Source organism: Thermothelomyces heterothallicus (assembly GCF_042370625.1).
Source record: "Thermothelomyces heterothallicus CBS 202.75 unplaced genomic scaffold P884_scaffold_1, whole genome shotgun sequence".
Classification (NCBI taxonomy): Eukaryota; Fungi; Ascomycota; class Sordariomycetes; order Sordariales; family Chaetomiaceae; genus Thermothelomyces; species Thermothelomyces heterothallicus.
Genome location: NW_027192562.1, coordinates 901,389 through 919,462, shown reverse-complemented (window position 1 = coordinate 919,462; position 18,074 = coordinate 901,389). Strand labels below are relative to the sequence as shown.

Below are 18,074 nucleotides of genomic sequence, written 5' to 3'. Positions count from 1 at the left end.
CGCGGCGGGAGTGACCTGGAGGGCTTAGTTCCGGGCCCCTCACCCCTAACCCAACAACAAACAATCCGACACTGGGAAATGGGTGTCGTCGATTGGCGATGCAACAATCGCCGCCGACAACGGCTCTTCCAATCACATTTCGCTCTTTCGCATTCTCTTTCCCTCTCTCTCTTCCCCATCGTTCTCTCTCTACGTCACGGGAGCTGCACGTAATATGAGGGTGCAGCTCGCTAGACGACAAGCTCTACCGGTCAATTTGAGCGAGGGGGAAACGCCGACACCTTATTGGCACGTAACAACGAAAATCTGCACCAACGCCCGCGATGTCTTGACACTATCGCTCCGTACATGCAGCAGCAACGGCAATGCTCGGTTGGAGCTAGGCAGATGCTTCAGCTAGTGTATGTACTACTGTAACGTTATTGCAGGGATGCTTTTTGGGAAGTGGTCATCGGGAGCAAAGTGTGTTCCGTGCTGTCCCCGCCAATCACTCCTCTGAGCGACAATAACCAATGAATTTGGATCAAGGCTCTCATAAAAGCTTAGCACATGATCCTCCCATCTCCACGTCTACCCATGTAGCTAAACGGCATATGTTCACCTCTAGGACCCATTGGAGATGCAAGTCTCAGGCAGAAGCTTGGCCCCTGGAGTCAGCCTTGTTGGGCCTCACAAGCTTAAAAAAATGGTGTTCCAGTGTTCTGTCCTACATGTGTACCATACAGTATAAGTCATACATACAAAGAGGAGATGCCTGTTTGTCACGCAGTTTCAAACCCTGAGTCAAGGGAGAAGAAGAATCCTGTCGGAAAGAGCAAGGAAAAAGGTGAAAGAGATAAAAGATAGGGACATCCCGGCTTGACGACTCCTTTACCCAGCCGCTCCTTATCAGGCGCTAGCGAGCGCATTCGGGGATTAGCGCTCCCCGTACACCAACACTTTGTGCTGGTAAGATCGATCCCTCGACTGAGGATCGTCATTTTCCATCCCTTCGTGGAGCTAGATACCTCAGAGCTTCGCTCGCCAGCATATCTCGGGCTGGGTCTGTTTGACGAACTCAGAGCCATCAATGACTTGTTCCCTCCGCCACATCAGCCCATGGTAAGCCAAGATGCGAGACATCATGATTCCGTCCCAACTCGTTTCCGAGATACTTCATACACACAAAATAGAACATTCCGTTTTCGGACCGCCAAGTAGGTCTCTGTGTACAAGGCGGTGAGACAGGAGACGGAGAAACGTTCGAAAGCAAACATAGTCAGCTGTTGATCCAGGCGCCATGGCCACCCGCTCAGCAAAGAAAAGAGGCAAGAGTCTGATCCAGGTGGGTGAACTAGCTTGCCCACCTTGACCGCGTTCGTCCATGTTTAACCGGGAGGTGTCAGTGGTCAGACGCCTTCCATGATGGCATCCTCTCCAGAAGCGGCCGTGAATGACGGCTCCCTCTTGATCCGCACGTTGTCCTTGACGTCCATTGCAGAAGAGCATACGTCCTTGTCACTGGTAGGGACGACTGGGGCACCAAGAGTTGCTTCGGACCTGGCCACGGTAACCGATCCTTCGGCTTCGACATCCAAGATAGTCAAATCATCAGATCCGCTGGGGGTCGCAGGCCGAACAGCGGGGTGCAACACAAGCTCGAAGCGCTCATCAACCTCGTTGAGCAGATCCCAGATCTTATCGCGGGCCGTCTCCAAGGCCTTGAAGATGTTTTGATTTGCCAATAGGGAGCTGTAGTCCCTGTTGACCAGATCCACAATTTTGCGGATAGCGTTCTGAATCTCCGATTTGAGGTCGTCGAGGATGCCCTTCAGAGCCCTTTGCACCTTTTCCGTGACAGCCTCGAACATGGCATGTCGAACGCTTTCAACATGCTCGACCACATGAGTTTTGATGCGTTTGTAGCAACCCTTACCTGAAACAAAGTCAATACTCTCTCAACACCATGGGAGTGCAGGCGTTCTCACCGTGCTCATCAACACAATACGTGTAGGCGCCCGCCATCCACTCGGCAACGGTAGGAACAAAAAGCCTATTGGCTCCTTTCTGACCGGCGCTGATGATGGCTTCCAACTCCGTGATGTCTTTGAGCCTCCGCTCCAAATTCTTGACTTGCCGTGTTGCCAGGGCGAAGGACGGCGCTTTCCTGAGCTCTGGGCGCTTGGCCATCTTCACGCGGAAGGATCTCAGGATCTTGGCGAGCTCGTCACCCAAAATAGTCAGGCGTTGGGGAAGAGCACTGGAAAAAACATGTTCCCATGAATATGCCAAACGCTTTGTCATTGGGTCGGCGAGGGCTGCCGTCGGTTAGAAACTCAAGAAGGCCGGTTTTCAGAAGACGGCAGCGTAGAGGAGCGACATGGTGAACTCACCAGTGTTGAAGTTCATCGGTCCCCTCTTGCCTTTGAAGACTCCGCTGTGTGGAAAGTTAGCACAAATGGCCAGAATGTTAAGTGAGCCAACCTATATCACCTACTCTCTGGCGCAGGTCGCGCGGAAAGTTTGATATGCCAAACCCCCGTCGTCCTTGGGACAAATCCAAGAATTGACAGTTGAAACAGCGGCCTCCGAGGCTAGTGTAGCCGCCGACGTGAGTCTTCGAAAGATTTCCAACTCGACGATCTCTCGGCCCTGATCGTGAGCCTGCTTAGCCGCCGACTCGAGCTCCTGAACCAAAGCGGAGATGAGTCAGTCATGATCCCTTGTGAGATTGGTGCATATGAGCATGAGATTGGTGATAAGACCCACCTGCTTGAGCTTAGCCGTGGCTTTTTCGAGGTACTGGAGTTCTTTCTCTCTTATGCCGTCGGCAAGCTTCAGTGGCTGGTCGGATTGAACAACTTGGAGATAAAGGGAGGTCAGGAACTGGCTGAGATCGCCAAGGAATCGACGGCAAGCTACTGCCCGGGTCTCCTGGGCAATTCCCAACGCGTATCTCTGCAAAGCAGGTATTTCAGTGTCCTCCAGACGATCGAAGCCTGCAACCCGTTCGTCGTTCAGGAGTCTACCGGAGATTTTCTGGTACGCCCTGCTTGACACGCAGAAGACCGGAAGTTTCTTTGCCACCTCACTATAAACCCGGCAGGGACGACTAGGGTCAAAGCCATCTTCGTCATGAGCTGCATTCTCCTGGTCGATTCTGATAGCTTGTTAGTTCAAGTGGAACGCTTTGATGTGAGAAGGGTTTGGCTCACTCTCTGATTCCCTCGGCAAACTGTGCCTGGATGACAGGCCGAGAGAAGTCGTTGCGGTACTTGATGCAAGCCTGTCTCGTCTCCGACTTGAGCGACTTTATCTCCGCCTTCACCGCTTTGAGATCCTTATGTTTCGAAGAAACCTGCCGTCGAAGCTCCTTTGAGTCTTCGCGCAATGCGTTGTACCGAGCTTCGACCTCCCGAAGACGTTGCCTAGCGTCCTCCCTCGAAATCTGCTCTTTCTCCGGCTTGGCGTCCGAAGAACTGGATTCCTCTTCCTAAACCGAGTCCGTGTCTTCAGATTCGCTCTCCTGCAGATTCCGGATACGCTTGCGGCTCCCAAAAGCAGCTTTGCGGGAAAGGCGCTTGCGAGAGTTCGCGGGCGAAAAGAGGATGAGTTCATCCTCATCATCTGAGCAGTCCATGGCTGCGCGAAGCGTGTCAATCTCCGTTCGAAGTTGCTCGATCTCGTCGTTCACTTCGGACAGCCTCCCTTTCAGTGTGTCGACCGCATCCTGAAGCGCGTCGCGTTCAGGCTCAAGGATCTGGGCGTGGGCGTTCAGCTTCGTAGCCTCTTCACCTTCGTCAAGAGTCTTGAGAATTTCAGAGACTGATATGTCGTCAGCCTTTGAGCAAACGACCGCAATATTTGAATAGGTGCCATCGAGTTGTAATTGACGCTTGAAAGAATCTCCAAGAAGGTTCCGGGCAACCTTGTCGTCAACCGCTCTGGTGATAGGTGCGACGACCCACAACCCCGAGCATTGTTCAATGTATTTGGAGGCCACTGCAGATCGGGCGGCATTGGAGTCATGAACTCCGGGCTATACCACGTGTTAGCGCCCCCGAGCACACAGAAATATTCATGGGGACCTACGAGATCCACCAGAACAAGGCCGGACTCAAGGATCGGTGACCGTATAAAAACCTTAACCACCTTGATTAAGGGCCAGAATTCCATGGCCCCAGCTCCCTTCTTCCTCCCAGGAGTTTTCTCCTTGGAATCGATATATGTCTTGAGAAGCTCCAGGAAACTCTTGGAGCCTGAACTAGCAATCTGCTTGACGGTGCCAAGCAGGCTTTTGACTGTCGGCTCTTCCACGAGTTGGTCAATGTCGAAAGCGCCTCTTTTCACCTCCTCGCTCTTCAGGTACGGATACACTACTCGAATTTTATGGTAGGAAATTGCGGCCTCGCTCTCACCGATCGTGTGCTCCGAGCCGAGTGAGCCTTGATCGGCTGTCATGTCCGCGAACATTACTCGCAGTTCCTTGATCCAGTCTTCCTTCGTAACGAAATGGATCTCTGCGCGGTACTTCTGTTCCTCTTCAGGGGAAGTGTTGTAGGCAATCTCCGTGATGGCGGCTGTGCAAGCCCTCATCGAATTGGTGGGCACGAGGCATTCCTCGTCCAGAACGGCGTTGATAACGGAGCTTTTCCCAGCCCCAGTACTTCCAACAACGCCAACAACAGCACGTTTATAAGCAGTCTGTGATCGAAGTTTTTCCGTAGTGTTGACCCATTCCGCAATCTCAGGAACAGATCTTGCATTCTCGAAAGCTTTATCGATTTTCGAGAGAACTTCGAGCCCGGCTTTTACGCCGTTTTCCAGTTTAGATGGAGACTTGTCATTTATAAGTTCATGGAGCCGACCGAACTCCATGGAACCCTCCGAGTCCGAGCCCATGGTGGCCCTATAAAGCTTGTCAGCCCATATCCTACTAAATTCAGCAACCATTACCATGGTGAATGCTAAATGTGCGGCTGCTAGGGTGAGGGAACGCACGAAGACCGAACACCCTTGGCAAAGGAACCAAGATATTGCTGGCTGGGACGAAACTAGTTCAGAAACAACTTACCTGCAGAAAGCGATTGACTCGCGCCGTGGGCGGCACTCCTGGACCTACTGGTACGGGTCTGCAGAAGTGGTGATAAGATGCGTTGATTCTTCCAAGTGCCTCCGGCACTTGGGGATGCTGTCTAAATACATGTCAACCCTGGCTCGTCGTCCCTGTTGGTAGGCCGGTCAGATCTGGCCCACTGTCAGTCAAATCCTATAACAGGTACCGGGGTTCGAAAAAGAAAAAAATGACAACCCGTCATCACTCAGTAAATACATTAGCTATTAGCCCATAGCAATAGTCCTAGCAAATATCCGTTCCGTTCGTCCTTTTATTACCAAATCTATCTATCCATCAATCCTTTTTCCTCCCAACAGGCCCCAGGTTGTCGAGGAATGCAGATACTGCAGACGGACGCTCCTGTAGAGGGCGCGCGAGTGTTCTGGCCCTGGCCTGGGCCTCCCTGACCGTAGTGCGGCTACTGTGAACCGTACTAGTAGCCCTTTTGTGCGAGAGACTCTCTTGCGTAGGCGTATCCGGGCGCGGGCGTTTCTGACCGCTAGTCGCGGGCGGCGGGTGCGCTGCCGGCCAGGCGATCGAACTCGGGGGAGCACCGCGTCCAGTGGTGGCCGGCGGAGGTGGCCGAGTTACAGGCTCCTGGCTCCTAGGAGCCCTCTGCAGTGCGGCGATTGCTGTAGTACGCTCGGTAAGCCGGGCGATCATCCCTTCCAGCTGCCGCATCCTCTCATCCACTCCCTTCTTCCAGTCAAGGGTGGCCGCATGGTTGTTGTTTGCGACCGTAGAAGCCTCCCGCAGTTGCTTGAGCTCTTCCTTGATCTGGTCAAGGGCCTCCGTGACACTGCTAATGGCCTCATCCTGCCTCTGGACTATGGTCTGGGCCACGCTGAGAAGGTCGGTCTCGGTGGCCAGGTGCCGGCGTTTGGCGAAGTCCTCGTCGGCCTCGTCATCCTCAGCGGCACCGTGGGCTGTGGTGACGTGAGTGGGTGTAGGGTGTAGGCCCTGATGACCAGGCGGGCCGTAGTGCAGGTAGCCGAGTTCGAATAGGTAACCGTCGACCAGGGCATTGCTATCTCCCTTGGGCGCGCAGATGCGGGCTGCCAGCAGTTCCTCAGGCTCTGGCATGCCGGTAGGCACTACACCGGTGGCGTGGTAGGCCTTGCACGCATTCTCCAGCTTTTTCTTGAGGCTGCGCATGGCCGCATTGGCCCCGTACGAGTCATTGCTGGCCTTTTGGTGGAAACGGCGGATCCAGTGGCAGGTGCGGATGAGCATTTCCTTATTGCCGCGGCACTCCCAGCGGGCGCGGGCAAGGCAGTCCTTGATGGGCCTGATCGTCGTGGCCGTGGACGGATGTAGCAGGCCGGACTTGATGACCTTGGTGCTGGTGAAGGGGTCGAACTCTGTGCCTGCGAGGGTGTTTTCTGCCTCCTCGAGGCTGTCGAAGACAACGCGCGCATCGTTAAATCTGCCCTGGGACTCGACCTCCTCTTCGTCATCAGGGTCCCTTTCAGCCCTACGGGCGAACCTGCCAGTAGGTGCCCTGCGCTGAGCGGGCCTGGTCGGCGTGGTAGGCTGAGGCGCAGGCTCGGGCGGTTGGAGTGTCGAATCTGGCCATAGCAAGGCCTGAGATGTCGGACCGGTTGTAGTGGTGGCCGCGGTTTCAGTGACGACCGACATGCCCTCTTCGTCACGGTGCTCGGTGCCCTGTTGCATGGCTGCAGGTAGGCCAGTGGGCGCGTGCAGGTGCGTGGTCGTGTCCTGGGTGGTGGTGTCGGTGGAGCCAGAGTCCTGGTAGTTCCACTCCAGTTGGGCCACATCCGATTCGTGGGACGGGCCTGCAGAAGTGGTGATAAGATGCGATGATTTTTCTAAATACATGTCAACCCTGGCTCGTCGTCCCTGTTGGTGGGCCAGTCAGATCTGACCCGTTGTCAGTCAAATCCTGTAACAAAATGAGATTGATGGACAACGCCTTGGGTTCCAAACACTGGAAGATTTTTTGCGTCAGGCTGGTTCGATCGCAAGGTGGAAATCAGCAGCGGATGAAATACATCACGCAGCAGAACAGGATATGGTTCTTTCGCCGCTCGGACAGTGAAGAAAATAAAAAAGAGTGAAGAGCCCGGCGACTTTGAGTGTTGGAAGAGAGATTCAAATTTCTGGAATAGTGTGGGTTGAGAGAATTAGTGGGAAAAACAAGGTTAGCAGGTAGTTGGTTGGGAAATGTAGAGAGGAAAGAAATTCGAAGAGTGACAGAAATGGCTTCCCAAGACCAAAGCCAGTCGCCGAAGGAGATTTGGAACAGATGAGGAAGGAATAGGAGCAATCGTCTCCTTTTACATGAAAGCTTAAGTCAACGGAGCGTAGAAAGTCCAGAGTTGTCGAATTAGATTGGTTTAGAGGTAGAAGCACATCAAAATAATTTGACGAGTTTCCAAGACGGCTCCGGGGATTGGGCTGTTGCAAGCAGTTTCGCTCATCACCGAGGCAGTCCATCAAAATGTCTGAATGAACCTTGTGTTTGGGCGAGTTGTACAGTCACTGAGCGGGCCGAGAATCGTAAACAGCAAACAATGAGTCTCCATAAAGCTAGTAATCGCTCTAATTTAACAGATTTCAGTACCTGGCACTTACTACAACGCACCCTGACCGTTAGTGTTTAGTTCGGGAAGGAGCGATGTTGAATGAGAGGCGGCTCAACCGCCATGTGCTGTTGCATCGGCACGGTCCACACTTTCTTGCTTTGAGCAAGAGGTACTTGCCAAGACAAAGTTGACCCACAAAAATGGCTGTCTAAATTGACCGCTTTCCCCATTGAACTTTTCCGCCAGCTGCTTCTCGAACATCTGGGGAGCTCGACCGCGTCAACAACCAACCTGCACCATCCGACAAAACTCGGCTTTGTTCCATGAACGACGTCTCGTCCTGACGTGATTTTGTGCTAGCAGACAGACCAAGGTGGTACTTTTGTCGCATTGCCCAACGTATCGTCGCAATGTCGACCATCACCCCTACCGCGCTGCAGAGCTCGCAGCCGCCGATTATCCCTCTCGACTTCAATGCGAATCAGCCCGAGACCATCCGCCTGTACCCTCTCTCCAACTATACATTTGGCGTCAAGGAGACGCAGCCGGAGGAGGATCCGAGTGTGCTGGCGCGGCTGAAGCGGCTGGAGGAGCACTACCAGGCGCACGGCATGCGGCGCACCTGCGAGGGCATCCTGGTCTGCCATGAGCACAACCATCCCCACATCCTGATGCTGCAGATCGCAAACGCCTTCTTTAAGTTGCCGGGAGACTACCTGCGGCCCGAGGATGACGAGATCGAGGGTTTCAAGGCGCGCCTGGACGAGCGGCTTGCCCCCGTCGGCAGCCTCGGCGAGGGCAACAAGGCTGGCGACTGGCAGGTCGGCGACTGCCTTGCGCAGTGGTGGCGCCCGAACTTCGAGACGTTCATGTACCCGTTCGTGCCGGCGCACATCACCCGTCCCAAGGAGTGCAAGAAGCTGTACTTCATCCAGCTGCCGCAGACCAGTATGTTTCCCAGCCTGTCAAACGTGTAGGTCTGCAAGAGAGAGCTGACCCGCCATCTACAGAGGTCCTGAGCGTGCCAAAGAATATGAAGCTGCTCGCCGTTCCCCTTTTTGAGCTCTACGAAAATACCCAGAGATACGGCCCTCAGCTCTCCGCTATCCCCCACCTTCTGAGCCGCTACAACTTCGAATTCGTCAACGAGGAGGGCGAGGTGGTCGCCAGGACGCCCGGTACCGGCGGTCCCGACGGTTACGTTCCCAAGACTAAGGTCCTCGCCGGGGGCGACGACGTCGACATGAAGACGGAGAACGGCACGCACTGATGGATGGGGCTTGTCGGGGGCGTTGGTTTTCAGCAGGCGTCCGGCGTTGAGGTCAGGATTAAGGGAACGGAATGAATTGCACGGGGAGACTTCCGCGGCTGGGAGGCAGAGCGCGACGCATTTGCCCGTCATCTGGATGGCCAATTTGGGAGTATACCCGAAAATTTGAGACTTGATTTCATGCCTTTTCGCCCTGGATGGTGGCTACTATCTTGCGTGTGTGCTTCGAGGCACGGAACTCGAGGTACCAAATGCCCTGCCACGTCCCGGTGGCCTAATCTTCGTCAGCTAATGCCTTCCATCTCTCGGGCGTTCCAAACTCACCAGCCTGCCGTCCTTGATGGGGATTGTCACACTTGCTCCGATCAGGGCAGACTTGACATGTGCAGGGAGGTCATCGGGCCCTATCCGCCCGGTTAGTTATCCCGAATCCAAAACAGACAAAAAAGGAAAAGCGAGAACGGACCTTCGGCATCGTGCCGATACAGCGCTTCGCCATTCGGCCCTGTCTCTGGAACTATCCTGTCAAGCGTGTCGCTCATGTCGGCTCTGACGTCCTATCCGCCGCAGTCCCGGTCAGCATGTCATCCGCGTCTCTCCTTTCACATTGCTTAAAGGATTCCAGAATAGCAGAATAGAAAGGGAAAAAAAAAAAGAAAGAGGGAGAGGGACAGAGAGAGAGAACGAACCTCATCCCAATTCTCATTCAAACTCAACGCGCAGCTTGTATGCTGGATGAAAAGGTGCAGCAGCCCCACCTTGTACGACCTGATCTCCGGCAGCTCCTTCAGCACCGTGTCGGTGATGAGGTAGGAGCCGCGGGAGCGGGCGGGGAGGGTGAACTGCTTCTGGAACCACATTGTCTCCCTCGCGGCGGTCGTCGATGCTTGTGTGGTCGTCGTCGTCGGCGGCGGCGGCGGCGGTTTGTGGTGGGGCGGGGAGGGGAAGAGCAGACCGAGGGGCACCGTCCAGAGAAGATGAAAGAGACTGGGGAAGAGACAGAGCAGGAGGAGCAGGAAGAGGAGCAGGGTTGTGCCTGTTGCCGTTGTCTTGCTACTCCCGGCCGTGTTGATGGGTGCGGTTGTTGTGGTCGGTTTCGGTGGTGATGATGGCGAGCGTCTCCGAGGCATGAGCCGCACTTCGGAGACGTCCTGGAGGACAGAGGGCTTGGGAGGGGCAGGCTGCAACGTCATAGTGTAGGGCAAATTGGGAATTTGTGGGGAAGCGAACGTAGTGTATGCTTGGTACTGAAGGGCTTCTTCCATTGGGGTCCACTGGCCGATTACAGGCAGCCACTCCAGTATCGTGACAGTGAAAACACGTGGGTGTTCCCCCAGCGATACTTCAGGTCAAAATCGTCTTGTTACGTTCCTCTCTCCCTCTCCATGATTTTTTATTGTTCGTATAGCATATCAAACAACCAATCTGATGTGTGTAGGTACCTAGATCCATAAGGTACAGTACATACATACCTGCAGACGGCGTTTACCCGGCGCCTATGAACTAGAAACTCTCTCAGCTACAAGGCTTGCAGAACGGCAGTGGTGAATTTTACAGGTAAACAGTGAAATCAGGCAGCCGCTTGTTAGCGTGAGAATTTTCAGAGCATTCTGGGTTTCTTGGCAGGGCAATGTCTGCTCTGCGGAGTATCGAACTAGAGTCCCCCTCCGCAAGGTACCTACTATGTATGTGCATACAGTACTTGGTAATGTACCGTACGGGCGCCGGAAACACAGAGCAGACAAATCGGCTTTTACGTTGAGCTCCGAGCTCGGGTGGGGTACGGAGTTCGCTCACCACAGGTGCTGGGACTTTGCAGTTTGGTTTGGGACCTGGCCCCGCTCAAGCTGCATCCGCATGCAGCCAAGCGGACCCCGGATTGCTGACAATTTAGAAGGCGCGTTCAAGGGCACCTTTCTTTTCTTTTCTGCACTACTAATTAGTACCCGTTATTGTTTCCTCAGCCGACCAAGACCTCGTCAACTGCAACCGACGCAGGCTCCGCTGGCGGCAATTCGATCCAATGTGCTAGGTTCATTGCCAATTACTAAGTAAGCCCTCCAGCCTGTAAGACGACTTGCCCGATAACGTTACCCGCCGATTCCCGCCGATCGTTCGGTTTTGTCGGTGGACGTCACCGTGTAGCCGCCTTCTCGCCCCAACATCCGTCCGAAGCGAGACCCACCGCCGAAGGCTTCGTAACGGCGTTCAAACTGTTTGCCCGGAAAAAAAGCTGGCGGACTCAACCAACGAACTCCTCCCTGACATGTCCCTTCTGCATACCAATCCGAGCTCGTGATATCCGTGCCAATGGCGTCGGCCGACTACAGCGGCGGCCTGCCGCAGGCGCAAAAGGTCATGTTCGAGACGGGATCATTCACGGGCTACCGCCCGGTCGTGGCCGAACTCGGGAGCGGCTATCTCACTGCCGAGCGCGTTTTCAAGCAACCTTTTTGCGGGAACGCGGAGGGATGGGGCCCGCTGAGCCCGTTTCGATACGATTTCACGCCGTGTTTCATCGACGTGTGGGTGGCGGCCGTGGCGGCGTTCGGCATCTTCGTCGGAGCACTCGCCGCCTGGTGGTTGGTGAAGAGGAAGCAGCCGGCTCCCGTGTCCAAGGACTGGCATTTCTGGACCAAGCAGGTGTGTTGTCGTCTCTTGCCCTCCCCGCGGATGTGCTCTCGTGTTCCATTCTGACGCTGGTGGGAACGCAGACGCTCCTAGCGCTCATCATCGCCGACGTTCTCGTGCAGCTCGGCCTCCAGATCGCTCGCTACCGCGACATCTGGTACGGCGACTTCCGGGTCTACACCACCGCCGGGACGGTCCTCTCGCTCCTCGTCATCTTCGCCATCCAATGGCTCGAGCACTCGCGGCTTCGAAACGCCAACGGCGTCGTCCTGTTCTACTGGTTGTTTCTCTTGATCGCGCTAGCGGTCAAGCTCCGCTCGTTGATCTCGCAGCAGGTCTACGCCAAGAGCCTCCCGTACTTCGTCACATACTGTGTTGGCTACGGCCTTTCCGTGGCCGAGTTTCTCCTGGAGTGGCTGCGGCCCAAGAAGACCAGCGCTTACGAGGCGTTGGTCGACGAGGAGGAGTGCCCGGTGGAGTACGCCACCGTCTTCTCCTGCCTCACCTTCTCGTGGATGACGCCATTGATGAAGTACGGCTACTCTACGTTCCTGACCGAGGAAGACCTCTGGGGGCTGGCCAAGAGCGACACGACAAAGTCGACCGGCGACGCCTTCGAAAAGCATTGGCAGCGCGAGCTGGGGCGTCGGAAGAACCCTTCGCTATGGCGAGCCCTCTTTGGCGCTTACGGTGGGCCCTATATGCTTGCGGCCGTGTTCAAGGTCTTCAACGATGTCTCTCAGTTTACTCAGCCGCAGCTCCTGAGGTTCCTGATTGCCTTTATTGATTCGTACAGCAAAGGGGATCAGCCGCAGCCCGTGATCAAGGGCGCTTCCATTGCGCTGGCCATGTTTGCCGTCGCCGTTCTCCAGACGATCATGATTCACCAGTACTTCCAGCTGGCTTTCGTCACGGGCATGAGGATCAAGAGCGGCCTGACTTCCTCCATCTACAAGAAGGCTCTGAAGCTTTCGAACGAGGGCCGCTCGTCCAAGACCACCGGAGATATTGTCAATTACATGGCGGTTGACGCTCAGCGGCTTCAGGACCTCACGCAGTTTGCCCAGCAGATATGGTCAGCTCCGTTCCAGATCATCATCTGCATGGTTTCGCTTTACCATCTAGTCGGATGGTCCATGCTGGCGGGCATTGGCGTCATGATCATCATGATTCCCATCAACGGCATGATCGCGCGCTTCATGAAGAATCTGCAGAAGGCCCAGATGAAGAACAAGGATGCCAGAAGCCGTCTGGTCGCCGAGATCATCAACAACATGAAGAGCATCAAGCTGTACGCTTGGGGCGCAGCTTTCATGAACAAGCTCAACTACATCAGGAACGACCAGGAGCTGAAGAACTTGCGCAGGATCGGTGCCGGCCAGGCCTTCGCCAACTTTACCTGGTCCAGCACTCCCTTCCTCGTTTCTTGCTCTACCTTTGGTGTCTTTGTGCTTACCAACGACCGCCCGCTGACGACCGACATTGTCTTCCCTGCTTTAGGTGAGAGACTTCCGCTTGCAATCAGTGCCGGTGCGCTCCCGACTAACACTTGGCTCTAGCTTTGTTCAACCTCCTCACCTTTCCCCTGGCTGTTCTTCCCATGGTCATCACATCGGTCATCGAGGCCAGCGTTGCCGTCGGCCGTCTCACTTCGTACCTCACCGCCGAGGAGATTCAACCAGAGGCCATTATTGTGAAGCCGCCTGTTGAGGCGATAGGAGAAGAATCTGTCCTGATTCGTGACGCTTCTTTCTCCTGGAACCGCCACGAAGACAAGGCCGTTTTAAAGAACATCAACTTCAGCGCCCACAAGGGCGAACTGTCCTGTATTGTCGGCCGCGTCGGCGCAGGCAAGAGCTCGCTGTTGCAGAGTATCCTCGGCGACCTGTGGAAGATCAGGGGCGAGGTTCAAGTTCACGGGACGGTGGCATACGTCAGCCAGTCCCCTTGGATCATGAACGCCACGGTCCGAGAGAACATCGTCTTTGGTTACCGGTACGACTCCAATTTCTACGAAAAGACGGTCAAGGCCTGCGCTCTCCTGGATGACTTTGCCCAGCTTCCCGACGGCGACGAGACGGTCGTCGGAGAGCGCGGAATCTCCCTGAGTGGTGGCCAGAAGGCTCGCGTTGCTCTAGCGAGAGCGGTCTATGCGAGAGCTGACATCTACCTCTTGGATGACTGCCTTTCTGCTGTCGACTCCCACGTTGGGCGCCACATCATCGACAACGTCCTCGGACCGAAAGGTCTGCTCAGCTCCAAGACGAGAATTCTGGCCACAAACTCGATTCCCGTGCTTGTTGAGTCGGACTACATCTGCATGCTCACAGATGGTGAAATTGCTGAGAGGGGCACCTATCGGCAGCTCTTGGCTATGAAGGGCGCCGTCTTCGATCTGATCAAGACCTCTCGCCAAAGCGACTCGGGCCCAAGTTCCGGAGTTGGATCTCCGGACGGCAGCGGCAGTGAAACGTCCACCGTCATTGAAGCAGCAAGCAATAGTCAAGAGAAGGAGGAACTGGAGGAAGCTCAAGAGGGCTTGGGAGCACTGCAGACCATCAAGCCGGGCCCTGGTAGCTCATCATACCAGGGACAAAAGCCCCGGACTGGAAGCATGGGTACTTTGCGCCGGCCGAGTACTGCTAGCTTCAGGGGTCCCCGCGGCAAGCTGCACGACGAGGAGAATCCTAGCAAGACCAGACAGGCCAAAGAGCACTCCGAGCAGGGAAAAGTGAAGTGGTCAGGTGGGTGACCGTACCCACATGGATTTCGGGTCTTGATATGCTAACCTTACTTGCTGCCAGTCTATGCCGAGTATGCCAAAGCGAACAATCTCGTCGCCGTTGCGGTCTACCTGGTTACCCTCATTGCCGCCCAGACGGCTCAGATCGGTAAGTTTTCTCTCATTTGCCTTCGACGTGGGGCAGACGTCACCGCCCTCCGGAATAAACACAGGAGCGTCGGTCCTGTTGACTTGTGGCACGTTTTTTGCTGACCAAGTTCGTAGCCGGGAGCTTTTGGCTCAAAAACTGGGCCGACAGAAATACCAGAGCTGGCAGTAACCCCGAGGTCGGGAAGTATCTCGGCATCTACTTCGTGTTCGGCATCGGTGCTGCCGCCTTGACGGTGGTGCAGACCCTCATCCTCTGGATCTTCTGCTCCATTGAGGTATGTCGGAGCTATTGTTCGGAGCAACAGGCGAATTGGGTTCTGGGGCTGACATGTAGTTGGCGTAGGCATCTCGCAAGTTACACGAGAAGATGGCGACGGCAATCTTCAGATCACCCATGTCATTCTTCGATGTAACACCGGCTGGCCGCATTCTGAACCGGTTTTCGAGGTGCGTACTGTGATCTATTGCATCCTCCCCTCCCCCTCCTCCTCTCCTTCTTTCCTCCTTCCACGGATGTCCATCCTCCACCCCTTGTTTTTATCTAAAACGGAGGAGGGACCATCTGTTGTGCGAGGGTGGCTAGTCCAAGTGGTATCAGACGTTGTGGGAACGGATGTTGTCAGCGTACGCCGCGGTGCCATGGAGTCACCTAGCGGTCCACTGCATTTCCATTTGAGCACTTTGCAGACAGTCTCAAAGTTCCGCGGCATGCTGACCCTTCCGCAGCGACATATACCGAGTCGACGAGGTACTTGCGCGGACCTTCAACATGCTGTTCACCAATTTGTCCAGGTCTATGTTCATCCTTGCCGTCATCTCGATCTCAACACCCCCCTTCCTCGCCTTGATCATCCCGCTCGGCGCCATGTACATCTGGATCCAGCGGTACTATCTGCGGACGTCCCGAGAGCTCAAGAGATTGGACAGCGTCAGCCGCAGCCCAATCTATGCTCATTTCCAAGAGTCTCTTGGCGGAATCTCCACCATCCGGGCGTACCGCCAGCAGGAGCGGTTCATGCTCGAGAACGAGTGGCGAGTCGATGCCAACCTTCGGGCCTACTTCCCCTCCATTAGCGCCAACAGATGGCTGGCTGTGAGACTCGAGTTCATCGGTGCCGTGGTGATCCTAGCCGCTGCTGGCTTCTCTGTGATCGCAGTGGCCACTGGCCGCAAGCTCAGCCCTGGATGGGTCGGCTTGGCCCTGTCGTATGGCTTTCAGATTACCACGTCTCTCAACTGGATCGTCCGTCAGACGGTCGAGGTGGAAACCAACATCGTGTCTGTAGAGCGCGTGCTCGAGTACGCGCGGCTGCCCAGTGAGGCACCCGAGATCATCCACCGTAGCCGGCCGCCCGTCAGCTGGCCGTCGCGTGGCGAGGTAGAGTTCATCAACTACAGCGCCCGGTACCGTGAAGGTCTCGATCTCGTGCTCAAGAATATCAACCTGGATATCAAGTCGCACGAGAAGATTGGTGTGGTGGGACGCACAGGTGCTGGCAAGTCCTCGTTGACCCTGGCGCTCTTCAGAATTATTGAGCCCGATACGGGCAACATCAGCCTCGACGGTCTCAACACATCGACCATTGGCCTGTTGGATCTCCGGAGACGCTTGGCCATCATCCCACAGGATGCGGCTCTCTTCGAGGGCACGATCCGGGACAACCTCGACCCCGGACACGTCCACGATGACACTGAGCTTTGGAGCGTTCTTGGTACGTCCTTTTTTTTTTTTTGTTGGACCCGTTACACCTGCGAACCACAGCCACCCTGTCCACGTCGCCGTTCACATGGTTCTGCCGCTTCATCGGATACACGAAGCTAACTCTACTGCCGCACAGAACATGCCCGGCTAAAAGACCACGTCGCCTCCATGGAGGGCGGGCTCGAGGCCAAGATCCACGAAGGAGGTAAGCGGTGCACTTTTCCACGTGGTCCTTCCGTCTCGTTTCTGGCTTCGCGCTTTGTGTCGGCTTTTGCATATGCCTGTCGTGCTATGTGCCGCCGGCAAGTCGTGTATCATGGTGAACTGCTTGTTTTTTTTTTCTGTTGTTGTTTTTTTTTTCGGCAGCATCGCGGTGCGATACGGGTGGTTGCAACTTGCCTTGACCGCGGCTGGACGGGCACCTGATGCCAATTTCCACCGAGCTGTGCCCTCTCTCGGAGTCAGAACATGGAGCAATTGGGCCGGACGGCAAGGTTCGGCTTCTCGCCTGGCCAGTGCAAGGGGCTTGAAGCTCAACTACCTTCGCGAGCCGAGGCACCGTTTCCCGTCTCAGCTCTGGCCTCGCCATGTGCACTACCGCACCGTTCCATTTTGATGGCTCTCCGCAAGGCTACACATCTCAAGTCCCTTGCAGAATCTTGGATGCAACACAAAGTGGTTGTTGCGACACTGAGGTGCAGGATTCTGGGGGCTGCTTTATACCCCCTCCAACCCACTTTTCCTCTCCATTCACACCCGAAAAATACGATAATTTATGGTCCCCCGTTATCTTACGGCTCACTAACATGGCTTCTCTCCCAAATTCACAGGCTCCAACCTTTCCCAAGGCCAGCGCCAGCTAGTTTCCCTCGCCCGCGCCATGCTGACCCCATCCAATATCCTTGTCCTCGACGAGGCCACGGCCGCCGTTGACGTACAGACGGATGCCATGCTCCAGACCACGCTGCGCAGCCCGCTGTTTGCCAACCGTACCATCATCACGGTTGCGCACCGCATAAATACCATTATGGATAGTGATCGCGTCGTGGTGCTGGATAAGGGCGAGGTGGTTGAGTTTGATACGCCGGCCGAGTTGATCAAGAAGAAAGGTGTGTTCTGGGGGTTGGTTAAGGAGGCCGGATTGTTGGAAGAGTGAGCCTGTCCTATTTTGTGTTGCAGAAAAGGTACTTGCGTGTGCTTGGTGAGGAAAGGGGGTGCCGTGGAAAGGAGGCTTGAATTCGAGATCCAGGAAAGGAACGTGAATTGGATGAATATCAGCAGCGTGGATGTAGAATAGCTGCGGCAGAACAGATGAGACAGGAGTATGCAGGTATGTACATAGACATGTGCTTGGTAAGTGACAGAACAAAGCCAAAATGATATAAACAAGAAGCGAATGGAGTCCATATCAAGCCTTGAGGACCTGGCCTACCTACCTTGGTGTCACCTACCTTCTTGCTAGTATGAGTAACACAGAATGAGGTGGTGTCGGTGTTAAGTTGGGAAATCTCCTTTCCCCTTCGGTGAACTTCCGCATCAGACCGGCTCCTTCACCGCTCTCCTCCTCTCCTGCCTTTTGGATAGTCCGTTCGCCTGGCGCTTTTCGTGGGGTTATGCAAGGCAGGAAGGAAAATCTCGAAAGGGAAACTACTCGAGCAGTTGCGGTGACGATGCGCAAGGCACGAGGGACCAAGATCAAAAAAATAGATACACACAAAGTGCGAAGGAAGCCAGAAGCCGCAATTCCAACGGATCGTCGTCATCGTCGTCGTCGCCGCCCCCGCCGTCATCATCAACATCATCATCATCATCATCAACACCAAGATACCGACAAGAAGCACATCCACGATCTCTGTTCTTCCTTCCTTTCTTACTTACCCTCTGAATGACCTCGGACCAGAGAAGGGCTCGCTGCAGTGCGACCAAAAGTCGAAGGC

The 18,074-nt window shown here is 55.1% G+C and overlaps 4 protein-coding genes across 4 annotated transcripts; 2 read left to right on the top strand and 2 right to left on the bottom strand.

Moving 5' to 3' along the window:
* Positions 1–1,201: 1,201 nt before the first annotated feature.
* P884DRAFT_281638 (uncharacterized protein) lies at positions 1,202–4,857 on the bottom strand (the record flags this gene model as incomplete). The annotated part of the gene is made up of 8 exons (XM_069443557.1): positions 1,202–1,915; positions 1,968–2,297; positions 2,373–2,416; positions 2,477–2,667; positions 2,749–3,139; positions 3,195–3,468; positions 3,523–4,018; positions 4,072–4,857. The coding sequence occupies 8 exons, from the start codon at positions 4,855–4,857 to the stop codon at positions 1,389–1,391; spliced, it is 3,039 nt and encodes a 1,012-aa protein (XP_069301568.1). The 3' UTR covers positions 1,202–1,388.
* A 3,044-nt stretch (positions 4,858–7,901) lies between these two features.
* P884DRAFT_233956 (nucleotide hydrolase-domain-containing protein) lies at positions 7,902–9,081 on the top strand. Its single transcript, XM_069439899.1, has 2 exons — positions 7,902–8,589; positions 8,652–9,081. Exons 1-2 carry the CDS (start codon positions 8,052–8,054, stop codon positions 8,909–8,911), a joined length of 798 nt encoding a protein of 265 aa, XP_069301567.1. The 5' UTR covers positions 7,902–8,051; the 3' UTR covers positions 8,912–9,081.
* An 8-nt stretch (positions 9,082–9,089) lies between these two features.
* On the bottom strand, positions 9,090–9,771 carry P884DRAFT_189296 (uncharacterized protein; the record flags this gene model as incomplete). Its single annotated transcript, XM_069437429.1, has 4 exons — positions 9,090–9,185; positions 9,236–9,315; positions 9,378–9,468; positions 9,601–9,771. The coding sequence occupies 4 exons, from the start codon at positions 9,769–9,771 to the stop codon at positions 9,090–9,092; spliced, it is 438 nt and encodes a 145-aa protein (XP_069301566.1).
* Positions 9,772–10,967: 1,196 nt separating this feature from the next.
* On the top strand, positions 10,968–17,547 carry P884DRAFT_233951 (P-loop containing nucleoside triphosphate hydrolase protein). Its single transcript, XM_069439898.1, has 9 exons — positions 10,968–11,554; positions 11,626–13,042; positions 13,102–14,286; positions 14,347–14,433; positions 14,550–14,710; positions 14,779–14,882; positions 15,162–16,147; positions 16,274–16,342; positions 16,968–17,547. The coding sequence occupies exons 1-9, from the start codon at positions 11,222–11,224 to the stop codon at positions 17,291–17,293; spliced, it is 4,668 nt and encodes a 1,555-aa protein (XP_069301565.1). The 5' UTR covers positions 10,968–11,221; the 3' UTR covers positions 17,294–17,547.
* Positions 17,548–18,074: the final 527 nt, after the last annotated feature.